Source organism: Misgurnus anguillicaudatus, chromosome 12 (assembly GCF_027580225.2).
Source record: "Misgurnus anguillicaudatus chromosome 12, ASM2758022v2, whole genome shotgun sequence".
Classification (NCBI taxonomy): Eukaryota; Metazoa; Chordata; class Actinopteri; order Cypriniformes; family Cobitidae; genus Misgurnus; species Misgurnus anguillicaudatus.
In genome coordinates this window covers 30612007-30629280 of record NC_073348.2, presented here as the reverse complement: position 1 = coordinate 30629280, position 17274 = coordinate 30612007, and the positions used below count along the sequence as shown (strand labels likewise).

At 37.2% G+C, this 17274-nt stretch overlaps 1 protein-coding gene across 1 annotated transcript in view; it reads left to right on the top strand.

Moving 5' to 3' along the window:
• Nucleotides 1-17274, top strand: part of pknox2 (pbx/knotted 1 homeobox 2) — a 98341-nt gene that overhangs the window by 61358 nt on the left and 19709 nt on the right. The window contains exon 5 of the mRNA XM_073874673.1: nt 15238-15409. Coding sequence (XP_073730774.1) covers nt 15238-15409 — 172 coding nt within the window. The remainder of the gene's footprint in view (nt 1-15237; nt 15410-17274) is intronic.

The following is a 17274-nucleotide window of genomic DNA, read 5'->3' as shown; positions in this document are numbered from 1 at the left end:
GATATTGTTTTGTAGCTATATACTATGTGGATTCTATTTTTGTTGTTTATTCTTCTGAGGCTGCTGGTCTTTGAGAGCTTATAAACAAATTTTATGATAGTTTTATAATGACAGTAAAGTTTCTATTCTATTCTATTTTATCTTGCAGTTTAGGGTCTAGTGTTTAATTCAGTATTTACATTACCAATTGTTTTGGACAAATATGTCATTTAATATGAAACGTTGTAAGTGTCGATATGAGGCTCATCAGATTCTCAAGTGTGCGGTATTTCAGCAATCAGCGCTGCACTTGGGTGAGGTTCAAGCGGATCATTTATATTTCGAACAGGGACGTGCACAGACATTTTTAGGGGCAGGGGCTCAAGTGAAATAAAGGGCACTTCTCATAATTATGTATTTTTTTCTGTTTTTAAACAAAAAAGTATATATATATATATATTAACGCAATTCTGACTTCCTTAAAATTTATTTAAAAAGTTAATTAATTTTATCTTCCTCAAACTCACGCAATTGTTTCATTTTCAAAAGATTTCTACAAAATAATCAGTTCACACAGAAACCATGGTCTCCTTAGTATTTTAGGTTTATAGAGCAGCAAATGAAACCATTACACAATGTGCGCATGTTTTGAAAACATTAAATTACACATTCATTACAAATTTGTTAAAATGCTAAAAACAAAATTGTGACTGCTGAGTAGTGCTACACGCCAATAAATGCTATATGCTAGCGTTTAGCTGAAGTTCTATTAGTTTGCAATTAGTTGTTAATCAAAATCTGTATTTTTGTCTGATAAGGGCTCAAAATATAAGGTCTGTTTACTAATGTGAGCTTCTGGCATGAGCCTCAGAGCAGAGCTCAACATTATTATTCATCATGACCCGTTCAAATAGGGCAAAAATAGACAATTTCATTCAAATGACAAATTCTAGGCTTGTATAATTCTTCTGTATAATTTTTGCACTTAATAAAGTGCCTTCTTTGTCAAAGAACAATTTAACATATTATGGCAACACATCCTTTGGCACCTTTAATCTTAGGTTTCATATTTATTAGGGTTACACATGTCAGAAACAACAAATATAGATTAGGCCTATTTTATATTTAACTTGTTGGTGATATTTTATTTGTTGGTCAGTAAAAATTCAGAAGTAAGTAAAGTACTGAAACATCAGATTTCTCCCCAATCTATACATCACTCCAGTTAAACACATGATAGGCTACTTATTTAACAGCCATTACAAAAAAACGCAAACAAAAAAGCTTACTGTAGTTAGCAATTATTTTATTGTTTGTGCTTTCTTATTTTATGAGCAGTCTGTTTAAACTACATACACTATAGGCTACTGTTGCAAGTTTGCAACTCTTCAGGTTAATATGGGATTGTTGTGGAAAACAATGTCCCTGAATCGTTATGTGTAACAACGTGTCCCATATTTTGTGCATAAAAGTGTTAATATAAGAATGCTTTCTTCCTTACACACTTACCGATAGCTGCCTGCAATCATGCACATCGCGTCTCGTTCAGGCTGAGATTTGGCGCTTCTTACAAGCGCGAATGCAGCATATACGAGTAAAGACAAGACCAATCATAAAGTGAAGTACGTTAGAGAGGCGGGACTTAGGAAAGGTAAATGTTTATGCAGCAGTATAAGCATAAAATAAAAGGCAGACACGCGAGTGTGGCCCTGTCCCAAATGGCGCACTTCGTGTGGACTTTCGGTCTTGTGGTCTTAAATTGCGCGTTCTCGCTTAGTCTACGAGTCCGTAGGGTGTCCCATCTGTCATTTTTACGCTTTGAAGTGTGCTCATCAGCGCCTCCTTTGCCCCCTTGATGCGGTCTTCAGCGAAGCCCGCACTGCAGCAGGCTTCGCGCACTTTGCCAACCCAGAAGTCCTTGCGAAAGGGTAATCAGACCAATCAGTCGACGGAAGGGAGGAGCTTACACTGACGGGCAACTTCTCTACCTATTTCCGGTGTGATGCTCAAGTGTGTCCCAAAATACAACTCCGGTGCACCCACGTGGACTCCCATCAAGGGTCCCTAAAGTCTGGACTACGTGATGTCATCAAAGTGTGGACTCTGAGGAGGACCACAAGTCCGGAGTGTGCCATTTGGGACAGGGCCTGTAACTCAGCAAACTGTATTGACAACAGTGCAGCAAACTAGCCGCCAGACAACAACAAGGCATGAGCAATCGACTGTCGATCGCATGATCCAGTACATCCTGTAACATCCCCCTTTACAAATATGAACAAAGCCAATCATTTTAGCGATGTGAGTTTTGGAGGCGGGACTCATCGTTAACCGTTTGTGTACCACAAATAGCGCTATTTTTCTTTTTATAAGAGTTTAAATATCATTTAAATGATTCCTGAATAAATTCATGGTAAATTAAATAAGTAACAAGTAAAAAACACAAGAAACAGACAGACATCAGTTGTTATATGAATAAAGATCATATTATTTTAAAAAAAAAAGCACCCCAGAAAAAAAGGGCACTTTTTTTTTCCAGGAATAAAAAGGGCAGGTGCTCAAGCCCCCTTTGATGTCTATGTGTGCACGTGCCTGATTTCGAACAACTAATTGCGTGATATAACATAATGTTTGTTAGTACATATCCTGCATGCCGGTGAACACTGAACAGCAATGCATGCATGATGACCTTAAATTACTTTTATGGTTATATGGTCATACAGATAAAAACTTTGTGCGTCTGTAAAGTAATATTTAAAACATGATGCGCTTTCTGCCGGCTGCCCCATCGGGTTCTGTGCATTTGTGGAGCGCGTCACAAAAAAAAGAACTGAAAATCGTCATATCATTTTAATAAGCTAATTATTTAAGTGCAACTTATTTCGTGTATGCCTATTTATTTTATTAAATTTCCTCTATACACATAATAGCTGCAGGTGCGTGATGTGACTGACCATCATCATGTTCTGTTGTTTTTAGGATATTTTACATAATGTTTATGACAACGTGAATCAAGCAAGGAATTAATTTCTATATTTTAAATAGTCTGTCTGCCCCAACGAGCTGCAGTTGTGGCGGAATGAGTCCGGCTGCGCTGTCTACCCGTACAGCAGCTTGATTCGCGGTCCCGAAAGCTGTCAATCATCTCCGTCTCTCAATGATTATTGTGAACGTATGACGTAATTATGCGGATTTAAAATCCTAAATATCAGACATGTTTGATAAGATCGGGGCGGCCCCGATTTGCTTGAGAGCATATCGGAAGGGGTAAATTTAGATTTTTAAACGTCTCACATTACAGGATAATCTGGGCCGAACTTCGGAGCCGATCAAGGTCCATTGCCCGATTTTCCCTCGGATTCTCGGGAGGGGAAAATCGGGGTAAATTCGGCCCGATTATCCTGTGGTGTGAGCCAGGCATTAAACACACGACATTCACACACACCTTATGTTCACAAATCTATTTTAGTCGTATCCATAGAAATGAATTACTTTAGCACTTACTAGCTTGCTCTACATTGTTCGTGTACACTAAAATGTAACACCTCAAACTGTTGTCGACATTTAGGAGAGCAAGAAAATCTGGCAGTTTTGCTTACAGCGTGGCCTCGTGTATTGTTTTGATTCAATTTGGCAAGTTGCTGTGTATTTCCGCACCTCTCGCTTCTGTAATTGGCGGTATTGAGAGTTTGAGTCGAGACTGTATGCTCCGGCTTGGCTTGCTTAATTATTAACAGTGGAATAAATGTGCGATACAGTAATTATCTCAACCAGTTACTGCACTCTCTTAAAGCATTTGAGACCTTCTCTCCTTATTAGAGACGTAGCAGGGGGTCCCTTTCTTGTAGGGTACTTGCGACATATCCAAAATTAGTTCTAATGAAATTCAGCAACCAGGAGTCAAAATTGTTAAATGTATCCTTGGAGTTTCCTTAGGGTGTAAAATTTTGCATTATTCCACGATGGTAGTGCTCAGGTTGGGAGCTAGAGAATTGAGGAACGAAGACACCTGACAGTTACAGTTATATGCTAAACTGGTGATATTCATTTGCATGAGAAATTTTGACTAATTTAACACATCAAGAAGCAAGGGGGGCGGGCCCAGGGCTGTATATGGGTGGGGGCTCATCCATAACTAAATTTTCCAGTTTTTCCTTGGCAATGCTAATTCAAGTCCTGAATATAAGGCGGAAAACTAGGTACAAAACTAAGGAAAAACATGACACATGTGTTATCGCTATGTAGGGTTCATGTTTGCCTAGGTGTCAATAATAAGTAAAATTAAAGGAGAAAAGGAGAGGTCCTTACAGCGTTCCCACGGGTCCTTGAAATCCTTGAAAGTTTGTGAATTTGGGTAAAAAATTCAAGGCCCTGGGATGTTTTGGAAAATATACATACATAGATACAGGTCATTGAAAGTGCTTGAATCTATTTTATGCAAGAAGTTTTCTGGAAAGAAAATCCATATTATTTCCTGTGTAGTGTATCATAAAATTCTAGACTTTTTAAGCACACATGCTAAACTGTTCGCTTGAATGCTTATATCTTCTTTATGTAATTGTTGATTCACACCAAAATGATTTTTTGCATAGTTGTCTTTGACACATAAAACCGTCTCAGGTTACGTAAGTAACTGTTGTTCCCTGAGAAGGGAACGAGACGCTGCGTCTCCCTTGCCATACTTTACTGTAACGCCGTCTTTGGCAATATTTCAGATAGCGATATACTTCCTGGCTCCCGCTCACCATTGGTTGAATTTGATATACACATTCAGACGCACTTACTGAGGTGTCCCCAAAGTGTCACCGCAGTGACGCAGCGCTAGTTCCCTCAAAAGGGAACTGTAACAATGTATCTTAAAAGGTACGATGTAACCTTGCTCTTACTTGAAATGTGTCCCCACATTTAGTACTTGAATTTGAGGGTATTGGACCTAGAAAGTAATTGAAAGGTTCTTGAATTTGAAGTTAATTAAGGTGTGAGAACCCTGATATTTGAACAGCATTTGACAGCTTGTGTGCACGAAACTGCAACTTCATAGACTTTGTCAGCTACAAGCTTCTCTGTCTTTAAGGTGTTTTTATGTACTATACCAGCTGGACCTCCTATAGTCATGCTTATATTTGACTGTAGACGTGTCTGAATGGAGTTTAAAGGCGTTTCTCTCCTATCTCCCCGCGACTCAGAAGGGCACGCCTGGGGTGCTGAGTGGATTTGCATTGATACTGGATTTTGGTTTCGAGGTGCACAGTCATGCTGTCTTCTCATTGAGCTCCAATGGATCAGGGGTGTCATGGACTGCTGAGAGAGAGAGAGAGAGAGAGAGAGAGAGAGAGAGAGAGAGAGAGAGAGAGAGAGAGAGAGAGAAAAGAGACAGAAAAAAGAAAAAAGGGTAGAAGCTTTAGAAGACCCAGCAGTAGCAGCAGCGCATATCAGTCCCAACAGGAGTGCTTTTAATTTGACAGCCAGAGAGGAAATAGCGAGTCGTTTCTCCCCAGTCGCTGTAATGCACCATAAATTCTGTTTACATTCGCTGTCGGGGATCTCTAGCAGTCATTTGCTGCCCAACATTGTAACGATTCTCCCTTTCTGTCTCTGTAATGGTTGTAAAATTTCTATACCATCCAAAATCAGTCATCTTACCTGCGTCACGCATGCGTCCTGAGAGCGCGCCGGTCCGCGATCTCACGGCATCAGGACGTATTTCTACGATCGCTGCTTTCAGATTATGCTAAATAGCTCCAGGATACTGTACTGAAAATATCTCAGGAAATCTCTCAGGACGCGTATATCTCCAAATGGGATTTTGTTGCTCAATTTAAAACTGTAGACGGCAAGTTTTATTCTGTTTCATCCTGGATTCTGGATTCTCATGGGTACATGATGTTCTGAACTACACAGAGTGACTGTTTGAGGAATGAGGATGTGTGTTCATGTTAGCAAGATCTATTAAAGTTGTTAAGCTCAGATGAACGAGACCTACTGTAGTACTTGCTGGCCTTGAAGGGTGTTTATAGACCTATTAACTTCCGTTTTGTAGTATAACATTTAGATTTTATGTATTTGGCATACGGTTTTACCTAAAGCGATTCAGCCTACATTATTTTATCAGTTAGTTTTATACCTGGGGTTCAAACACATGACCTTTGCGTTGCTAATGCTATACTATACATTATGTGCGTTACAACATTTAATGCTATAAAACACTATGGGGCGGTTTCCCGGACCAGGATTAGCTTAATCCAGGACTAGGCCTTAGTTTAATTAGGAAATATAACTAGTTTTAAACAACATGCCTTACTAAAAACATTACCTGTGTGCATCTTGAAGTAAAACAAAGGGCTCTGATGTATTTTAAGCTCTGTAAGTGAAAGTTGTTTTCAGTTTGGAGAGCTCTTAAAAGTGTTTAAGTCTAGGACTAGTCTAATCCCTGTCCGGGAAACCGCCCCTATACATTCTCAGAAAAATGCACAAAAGCTATCACTGGGGCGGTACATTGTACCTACATGGTACATATTGGGGCCTTTTTAAAGGGCACCGTCTCCGACTTTTGTACCTCTTTTTCTAACAGTATATACAGGGTTCCCACGGCTCCTTGAGATCCTTGAAAGTTTGTGAATCTGGGGGAAAAAATTAAGGCCCTGGGAAGTTTTTTTAAATATACAAATATAGATTCAGGTCATTGAAAGTGCTTGAATCAATTTTATGCAGTGTAGTGTAGGATAATATCATAAAAATTCTAGACTTTTTAAGCACACTAAACTGTGCTAAACTGTTCACTTTAAATGCTCATATCGTCTATGCGAATGTTGATTCATACCAAAATGCTTTTTTGCATAGTTGTGTTTGACACATGAAAATGTCTCGGGTTACATATGTAACTGTTGTTCCCTGTGAAGGGAACGAGACGCTGCGTCTCCCTCTCCATACTTACTGCGTCTCTGTAACACCGTCTTTGGCAATATTTCAGATAGTGATATACTTCCTGGCTTCCGCATCACCCTGTCTTTGTCGTTAAGCCTCACCATTGGTTGAATTAGATATACACATTCAGACGCACTTACCTTGGAGGCGTCCCCAAAGTGTCACCGCAGTGACGCAACGCGAGTTCCCTCGAAAGGGAACTGTAACAATATATCTTAAAAGGTAACATGATGTAACCTTGCTCTCACTTGAAATGTGTCCCCACATTTAGTCCTTGAATTTTGAGGGCATTGAACATGGAAAATCCTTGAAAGGTCCTTGAATTTGAACTAAATTAAAAACATTTTTGATTTTCTATATTTAAAATGTTTTATTTGTGCAATCAGATGTTTTACCTGGTAGACAAAAAGTACATCCAGTCAGCACATAAGTACCCCTAGCAATGCCTTTGCAATGACACTGAACACCCTTGCAACCAACAGCAATACTTTGCTAACCATCTTGCGGTGCTTTGGAATCTCTATATTTAACCCATTCAGGTCCGTAGTGCAACGAAAATGTTTGACAACAGGCCACAGCTACACTTTACCCCGCAGGTGAATAAAAGAGACTGGTAAAAAGCAGCGCCACTCATTGAAATGCAGCAGCAGGGGTCGTACATAAACCCTGATGGCGAATGGTATACGTGTGTGTGTGTAATGTGTGTGTTGGTCCTCCATACGTGTGTGTGTGAGGAGCAGTCGCAGCGTGGTGCACCCCAGACTGAGTTTAATAAAGGCAGCAGCCACTGGCTCGCCCTGATTAGGATGGCAAACATACCGGGTGAGCACACACAGAGAGCGCAGCCCCATCTCCCCGACAGCCTGTGGGTGGCCCACCACGGTACCAAAACAAATGCGGCAAGTGCACGTCCAGATTTATTTTTGGACTCTGAATTGCATTGATGTATTTTTTGTTGTTTTGAAAGTGAAGTCTAAGGAAAGATTTATTTATTTATACACTATTTACTTTTGCACTGAAAAAATTACTTTCTTAGTATTTTTGTCTTTTTAGTAAAACATGTCAAAAAATTCTTAAATTAAGATGTATTTTCTTGATGAGCAAAATGACCTAGGAAAATAAGTCTAGTTTTTAGACAAAAACATATAGGGGCGGTTTCCCGGACAGGGATTAGACTAGTCCTAGACTTAAACACTTTTAAGAGCTCTCTGTCAGGACTCTGCCTTGAAGTCTTGTTAAATTTTGTATCTTGTCATGGTGGCAGAGTTCTGGCAGTCCCTGGCCTTGTGTGGAGGTTCATGCCTTGTTTTTGTGTTTGGGCATGTACCTCCGGTGTCTTGTCATTTGTCCCCGCTCCCTCGTCCTCCTGCTTATTGTTAATTATCACTTATTCCCTTCACCTGTTCCCTGCTCGTTATCTTGTTTGGTTTATTCTATTTAATGTCAGTGTATCTTTAGTTCTGTGCAGGATCATTGTGTTGTGTTGTGTGCTCGTGTTGCGTGTGCATTCAAGTCTAGCGATCTAGTCATAGTCATAGTCTCAGTCTCAGTGTTATCTGTCAGTTTATGTTTCATGTTGTGCACCCCCTCGTGGGTCTTTGTTTTGTTAAGTGTATAAATAAAAGTGTTTTCTGTTTTCCCCGACATCGTCTGCATTTGGGTTCATCTGTTCTGCTAATCCTCACACTCTCCAAACTGAAAACAACTTGCACTGACATATCTTAAAATACATCAGTGCCCTTTGTTTTACCTCAAAATGCACACAGGAAATGTTTTTAGTAAGCCATGTTTATTAAAACTAGTTATATTTCCTAATTAAACTAAGGCCTAGTCTTGGATTAAGCTAATCCTGGTCCGGGAAACCGCCCCATAAACTTTAAAGGATTAGTCAATTTTCTTAAAAAAAAATCCAGATAATTTACTCACCACCATGTCATCCAAAATGTTGATTTCTTAATTTCTTCTCGACTGAAAACAGAATGTTTTTTGAGGAAAACATTCCAGGATTTTTCTAATTTTAATGGACTTTAATGGACCTCAACACTCAACAGTTTTAATGCAGTTTAAAATTGCAGTTTCAACGGAGTTTTAAAGGACTCTAAATGATCCCAAACGAGGCATAAAGGTCTTATCTAGTGATATGATTGTCATTTTTGGCAAGAAAAAAAATACACTTTTAAACCACAACTTCTCGTCTATCTCCGGTCCTGTGACACTCCTGCGCGACCTCACATAATTACATAATGCCGTGGAAAGGTCACGTGTTATGAAACGCACATTTGCGGACCATTTTAAACAATAAACTGACACAAAGACATTAATTAGTATCATTCGATATACAATAACGTCGAAACGGTCCTCTTTCTCCACACTTGAAAACACTGGGGTGTAGTTTCGCATACGCCATCCGTGACCTCCTGACGTGATGATGGCGCGTCACAGGAACGGAGGAAGACAAGAAGTTGTGGAAGAAGTGCATATTTTTTATTTTTCTTGTCAAAAATGACAATCATTTCACTAGATAAGACCCTTATGCCTCTTTTGGGAACATTTAGAGTCCTTTGAAACTCTGCTGAAACTGCAATTTTAAACTGCATTAAAACTGTTACGTGTTACATTATTTCTTCTCGACTGAACAAAGAAAGACATCAACATTTTAAATGACGTGGTGGTGAGTAAGTTATCTGGATTTTTTTTTTTTAATGGATTAATCCTTTAAGTAAATTAGTGCTTAAAACAAGCAAAAAATCTGCCAATAGAATAAGAAAACATTTCTTGAAATAAGTTTACTTTTTTCATAAACACTTAATTCAAGAAATGTTTTCTTATTCCATAAGCAGATTTTTTTCCCCTTGTTTTCAGCACAAATTCTCTTAAATTTTAAATTTGTCTAACTACTAGACTTATTTTCCTAGATCATTTTGCTCATCAAGAAAATACGTCTTAATTTAAGAATTTTTAGATATTTTTACTAAAAACAAGACAAAAATACTAACTAAGAAAGTCATTTTTTGCAGTGTAGATCTTTGGTTTATAATGAACTTGACTTCATATCAAAAAATAGTTATATCCTATTTTATTTATGCATTTGGTATACAATCTATACTTCTGTGATCCTGTCTGTGAAATCCAGACTAAAGTCACATCATCTAATTTTGAGATCAGCATCAAAGTTTGACATATTTTACATTGAATTCAATCTTTGACATGACCTCACCTTACTCTGTCAATAATCTTAAATATATTCAAGGTTATATTACATAGGCTGATTTTATTTAGTAAACAGTACATCCCCAAAATGACTTTTAAATGGGTTTTCATAGACAGGATCACTTTTTTCAGTAAGTAATTGAACCCGTGATCTTTCCATTGCTCATGCGATGCTCCACCAATTGAGCTGCAGGAAATACAACTTTAGTACTGTTATGGCTTTGTGAAGATATTTCTGTCTGAGGAAATGAAATATTAAGGTACAGATAACTCATCTTGATATTGCTCTTGAATCAGTACAGTATCTCTCTTTAGGTTTACCCTGTCTGACTTTATCCGTCTGTTCTGCTGACTCTCTCAGTATCCTATAAATGACACTTTTATGGGTTAAGTAATAGTTCCCCAGCGCCTCAATTCTGAAGCTTCTGCACTGCAGATAATGTCTAACTGTCTTTGGTCCATCACCAGCTCTAGGTGCCTTACAAGGGCAGTAAAACTACAGACGCAGTGCCTGGATGTAGCATCCAATGAGTGTATGTTTCTCTGAACCAAGATATAAGAATTATCGTAAATCTGTCAATATAAACACGTCTGAAAGTATTTTATATTATGAATGGTTCACTACAGCGACAGTCGACTAGTTGATTTGTGAATTTTTTGATTGGCATACTGTTGTGTGCTATGCTTTAGACATTTGCAACAATACAAAAAGTCTTAATGAAAAGTTGCATCCATATGCATTTAAATATTCAACAAAATTTACTCAAAATATGTGGTGTGCACATCTGTGTTAATGACATCAACACTTTATTGTGCTTTATATATTAAAGTATGCAGTTGGATACTTTAGGTCTTTTGAACTGCAGTAATATACAATGCAAGCACGCGTGCAGAATGGCAGTCTGGCTTTGGTCTTTCCAGCAAGAGTTATGAGATGATAACTAAAGATTAATGTCAAATAGCATTAAGTGTTTCATTTTGACCGGCACATTTTTAAAGATTAACCGATTAGCTCTGCACTTTGTGGCACGCAGCCTAATGCAGACCACAAAGATGGGGCGCTTTAAAAGTCTAGAGTTGCTTGAAAAGATCAGATTACATTTTAAGAGTTTTTCCAGCCTCATATGGAACAACCGAGTCGATTAGTTTATTGAGTAACTACGCTAAGTGTCCATCTTATGCATCAAAGGTTTTGACTGGCACGTTGTCTGAGATAATCCAATCAAGATCGTCTGTTCAACAAATGCTTTATAGCTTTCATCACATTCAAGAACTTCATCTCGCACAGCTTGTTTTTATAGAACAGAACTTACCTGATGTAGATAGAGTTCCCAAAAAACGAACCCGCATATAAATGTTGTGAAATGTAACCTCCCAATAAAGATAATGCGGTGTTATTAGACACGCTTCGGGGTATGTGAATGCTAAAATGAACTTGTACCTTGTGGCTTAACTTTACGATTTGATTTTATGCTCTAAATTCAGGGCAGCTTGTTTCTCAGCCTACTTGCCAAATCCTCGGAGAGCTAAATTGATAGCATCCTTTGGCTTGGAGCCTTTAGGGCTGTGTCCGGGTTATGATCCAGGGCTGCAAAGAGAGAGAGGAGGGAAGAGATAACCCAGCCGTGCCCTCCAGGAATTAGTGTGGCTGGGGAGGGGGAGATGCAGGGGCGCTGGCACAGCAGAGGGGTGCAGGACGAGCCCAGAGGGAGCGCACATTGCCTCGCTGCTTGGTTCTGTGAGCCTGTTTAGTATTCCTGTCACATCGGCTGGAGGGAGCGGCATTAAATTGGGATCAGGCAGATTAGAGTCTAATATAGCCGGCTATTAAAGGCTGCAAATGAGAGTGGTGGGTTACAGCCGGAACCCAGGCCCCTCACCCAGCCTCATAGCCTCTGTGAGTCCCTTAAACAGGCTCTGTGAGAGGAAAAAGCACAAACTGCACAAAAACACACACACACACACACACACACACACACACACACACACACACACACACACACACACACACACACACATATACATACACACAGAGAGAGAAACACACATAGAATAGAATAGAATAGAATAGAATAGAATAGAATAGAATAGAATAGAATAGAATAGAATAGAATAGAATAGAATAAGAAATTAGAGGAAATAATAGAAAATAATAGGATGAAATTAGAATAGAATCAAAGTTGTCAAAAGATTAATTATATTCAAAATAAAAGTTTTTTTTGCATAATATATACTTGTGCACTGTGTGTAATTATTTTGTATTCAGAAATACACACCCATGCATGTATTAAAGAAACATTTATTTATTTATTTATTTATTTATTTATTGGGTTTTTATATTATGTATAAATCTGTAAAAATTATTCATAAATATTTTTTTTCTTAAATTTATACATGTGTATAGTTATATATACTTAATAATTACACACACAAATATATTATGCAAACACAAACTTTTAGTTTGAATGCAATTAATTCTGATTAATCTTTTGACAGCCCTAAATAGAATAAACTAAACTAAACTAAACTAAACTAAACTAAACTAAACTAAACTAAACTAAACTAAACTAAACTAAAATAAACTAAAATAAAATAAAATAAAATAAAATAAAATAAAATAAAATAAAATAAAATAAAATAAAATAAAATGAGAATGATAGGAAAGTCTGGACTAGACTAGGAAATGTTAGGAAAAAATAGACCAGACCATACTAGACTAGACTAGACTAGACTAGACTAGAATAGAATAGAATAGAATAGAATAGAATAGAATAGAATAGAATAGAATAGAATAGAATAGGAAATTATATGAAAGAATAGACTAGACTACAATAGAATAGAATAGAATAGAATAGAATAGAATAGAATAGAATAGAATAGAATAGAATAGAATAGAATAGAATATGAAATGATAGGAAAGAATAGACTAGACTAGACTAGAATAGGAAAGAATACACTAGACTAGACTAGATTAAAGTTACTAGAATAGGAAAATGATAGGAAAAAATAGACTAGACTAGACTAGACTAGACTAGGAAATGATAGGAAAGAATAGACTAGATTAGACTAGACTAGAATATGAAATGATAGGAAAGAATAGACTAGACTAGACTACAATAGAATAGGAAAGAATACACTAGACTAGACTAGACTAGACTAGACTAGATTAGACTTACTAGAATAGGAAAATGATAGCAAAGACTAGACTAGACTAGACTAGACTAGACTAGACTAGAATAGGAAAGGATAGGAAAGAATAGACTAGACTAGATTTACTAGAATAGGAAATGATAGGAAAGAATAGACTAGACTAGACTAGACTAGACTAGACTAGAATAGAATAGGAAATGACAGGAAAGAATAGACTAGACTAGACTAGACTATAATTAATAGAATAGGAAATGATAGGAAAGAATAGATTAGACTAGAATAGGAAATTATAGGAAAGAATAGACTAGACTAGACTAGAATAGGAAATGATAGGAAAGAATAGACTAGACTAGATTTACTAGAATAGGAAATGATAGGAAAGAATATACTAGACAAGACTAGACTACACTAGAATAGACAAGAATAGGAAATGATAGGAAAGAATAGACTAGACTACACTAGACTAGACTAGACCAGAATAGGAAATTACAGGAAATAATAGACTAGACTAGACTAGACTAGACTAGACCAGACTAGACTAGACTAGACTAGAATAGAACAGAACAGAATAGGAAATGATAGGAAAGAATAGACTAGACTAGACTAGACTTACTAGAATAGGAAATTATATAGAATAGAATAGAATAGAATAGAATAGAATAGAATAGAATAGAATAGAATAGAATAGAATAGAATAGAATAGAATAGAATAGAAAAAAATAAAAATCTAATAAACTCGAATAGTATAAAACAGAACCAAATAAAATGCTGGAATAATACAGAATACAATCTGGTACAATAGTAGCAGAATAAGATAGGATAGAATTAAATAGAATAAATGCAATACTATAAGATAGGATAGAGTATAATGGAAGGAAATAGGATGGAATGGAATTCAATTAAGATTGAATGTAGCACTGTAGAATAAGAATGTAGCACTATAAAATAAATTATATTGACATATAATGAAGTAAAATAAGATGGTATGTAGTGCAGAACAGAATAAGATACAATACGAAACAATACAGTGTAATAAAAGACATGGAATAGAATGCAATACCATGGGATAAGACAAGAATGGATAGGATGTGGTGCAATATGATACGATTGAAAAGCATAGAATAGATAAAGATTGATGGATGGATAGAATAGAATTGAATGAGACACTATGAAATAGATTACATTAGAAGGTGGAATAGTGCAGATCAGAATAGGATTGATTTTTGATTTACACATGGCATTTAGTCATTTGTTGTGAGGATTAAGTAAAACATTTTATAAGTGCTCTGCATGTCGGGATAGTTTTTCTGGACAGGTTAAACCAGTGCAAACCTATCCATCCTCTGATGATACAGGAGATGTTAATGCTGTTAACATGAAAAATGTCAACTGGGTAAAATCCTTTGGATTATATAAAGGTGATGGGCAGATTATATTTTCAGCTGCTGTATATTGCCACTTCTCTAGTACCCATACAGTATAGGTATACTTTATATTCTGTAAAACACACAGAAAAATGCAGTATCTGACAATAAATTATTATTTAAGTGTAAAAAAAATGATCCTAATGACAATTGTATTTTAACTGAGTGGGTGTTACAGTAGTTATCATCTCAGAAATAAATACAGGTATTATGCATTTTACTTTAATCTATTATAGTAATGTGAGTAATTAAACTAAACCTACAAATGTCAAGATAAATGCTGCGAAATATAACAGATAATTTGTGTATTTTGTGAAAAATGCATACTGTGTACAGTATGCGTACTGCATGCAACATAAAGATGCAAGCACATGTAGTTTGGTGCAATGCTATTTTTTATTTCTAATTTCTTATTCCGACAGTCACAAAAGCATTTCGCTGCATGTTGTACCATGCATGATTCTGTATGTGACAAATAAAACAAAAACTTGAACAACCATAGACATACCATCAGAATATTGGTCCAGTTACTGTTTGATCTTGTGTTTTGCAGACATCCTCTCTTCCCTCTTCTGGCTCTGCTCTTTGAAAAGTGCGAGCAAGCCACACAGGGATCAGAATGCATCACCTCGGCCAGCTTTGACGTTGACATTGAGAACTTCGTCCACCAGCAAGAGCAGGATCACAAGCCCTTCTTCAGTGAGGACCCTGAACTGGACAACCTGGTAAGCGTTCAATAGCCTGTTGCAGTTTTATTTGATTTATGTTTCCGAATCTGAAAAGTGTAGGTAGCCCTACAGTTTACTCACAGTCTCTAAACATTGTTTACCAACAACTGTTTACCTGCTGTATGTCTAAATGTCTACACTGCCCTCTGCTGGCTAAAACATTGGCACCATAAAAATCCCTTGCACTTACATTTTTAACACTTACAACTTTCTTGACTTGTGAAGCATTGCTATAAATTATAAAAATAAAGTTGAAATAACTTTAGATAATTCAACGTTATTTTTAAAATTTATAGCAGCAAAAAGTTTTAATGAATTGCATGTTAATTCAATGTTTAAACTTAAAAATCTAAGTGCAACAAGGAATTTTTTACAGTGTTTAACTATAACATATATAAAACTATAATATATATATATTGCTGGTGTTTTCAAAATATGTGTTTGTTGCGTCATGTGAACCATGTGCATCACGAGTTTTGTCAAAATAAGTGCCTGCTGCACACGCGTCTAAACCATTTGTGATTAAAGAGATGCTCACGTTCATAAAAGTACACGCAAGACACTCCCTTAACAGTAAACTCTGATTACGTATGAGATTATGCGAGTATCTGGCAAACGCGAGCGTCTCTTTTATCATAAATCCTTTAGACGCGTCTGCAGCAGGCACTTATTTTGACAAGACACGTGATGCACATAGGATCGCTCTATGCGCAGAACACATATTTTGAAATTACGAACCACACACATGACGGGCTACATACATGTTGGACTCTATAGTTACTGTATCATTCTTTGTATAAAATCAAGCAACAAGCTGTGTCTACTGACACATCTTACCCCATTCCTCCTACTAAGGATATCTTAAAAAGAGTCTCTGGCTATGTGTAATGTCCCTATAAAATAAAAAATACTCTTGAGATATTAGTTACAACTTAACCACCTCTTATCTGTAGGTCTAATTTTCTGTATCTCTTTCCCTATTGTTCTTCTTTCTTCTAAAACTCTCCCCGTCGTGTTAATCATCTCTCCTCATCTTTGGCCTAAAGACAGTTAACAGTAATTAGAAATGAGGGGAAGGAGGAGGGAAAAGGTCACTGTTCATCATTACCGGGACGCTCGGCCGACTTGCGCTGCTCAGTCAATTAACTCTGCATCTGTGTGCTTTACGACACGCTGGTCACACGGGTCTTCCGTTCACTAACTCTTTGGCGCGACAGTTATAGCGGCCGCGCCGTGCTTCGTTCTCGCCTCGGAGAGATGGCACCGAGCCCTGATTAAACGAGCTGCGGTAATTGGCAGATTTATCTCCTCCTTGGCAAAGCATTTTTTAGCCCATTTGGTCGTCCTTGAGTTCTGACTTTGGGCGGCGACTGTTCGAATGGGTAGTTAGAACTGAAAGTTCAGTCACGTCCGACTGTATCAGCAAAACGCAAAAGTATTTGTAACATTAAGCAAAGCAACCAGGCAAACAAGGCAGAGAGATCTGGCAAGCCATGGAATGGATTTTTTTATTTTTCACCCTACTGTAAAGAGCCAATTAAACAGCATTAAAGTAGTCCATGTGATTGTATGCCAGATTCCAGGTTTTCTGAAACTACATCTTCACTTTGTATGAAGGATAGAACGAAATGTAGGTCATTATTGGTAGCACTTTGGTAGCATTTTAGGCAAGGCAAAGCAAGGCAAGTTTATTTATATACAGTAGCACATTTTATACACAAAGTGCTTTCAAAGAAATAAATCATTTCAAAGAGAGGAAAAAGAAAATTAACTCATTCCCCACCAGCCTTTTTTGAAAAGTTGCCCGCAAGCATTTTCACAAGAGTTTCACAAAATGCCTTCCAGGAAAATTTTCTTCTAAA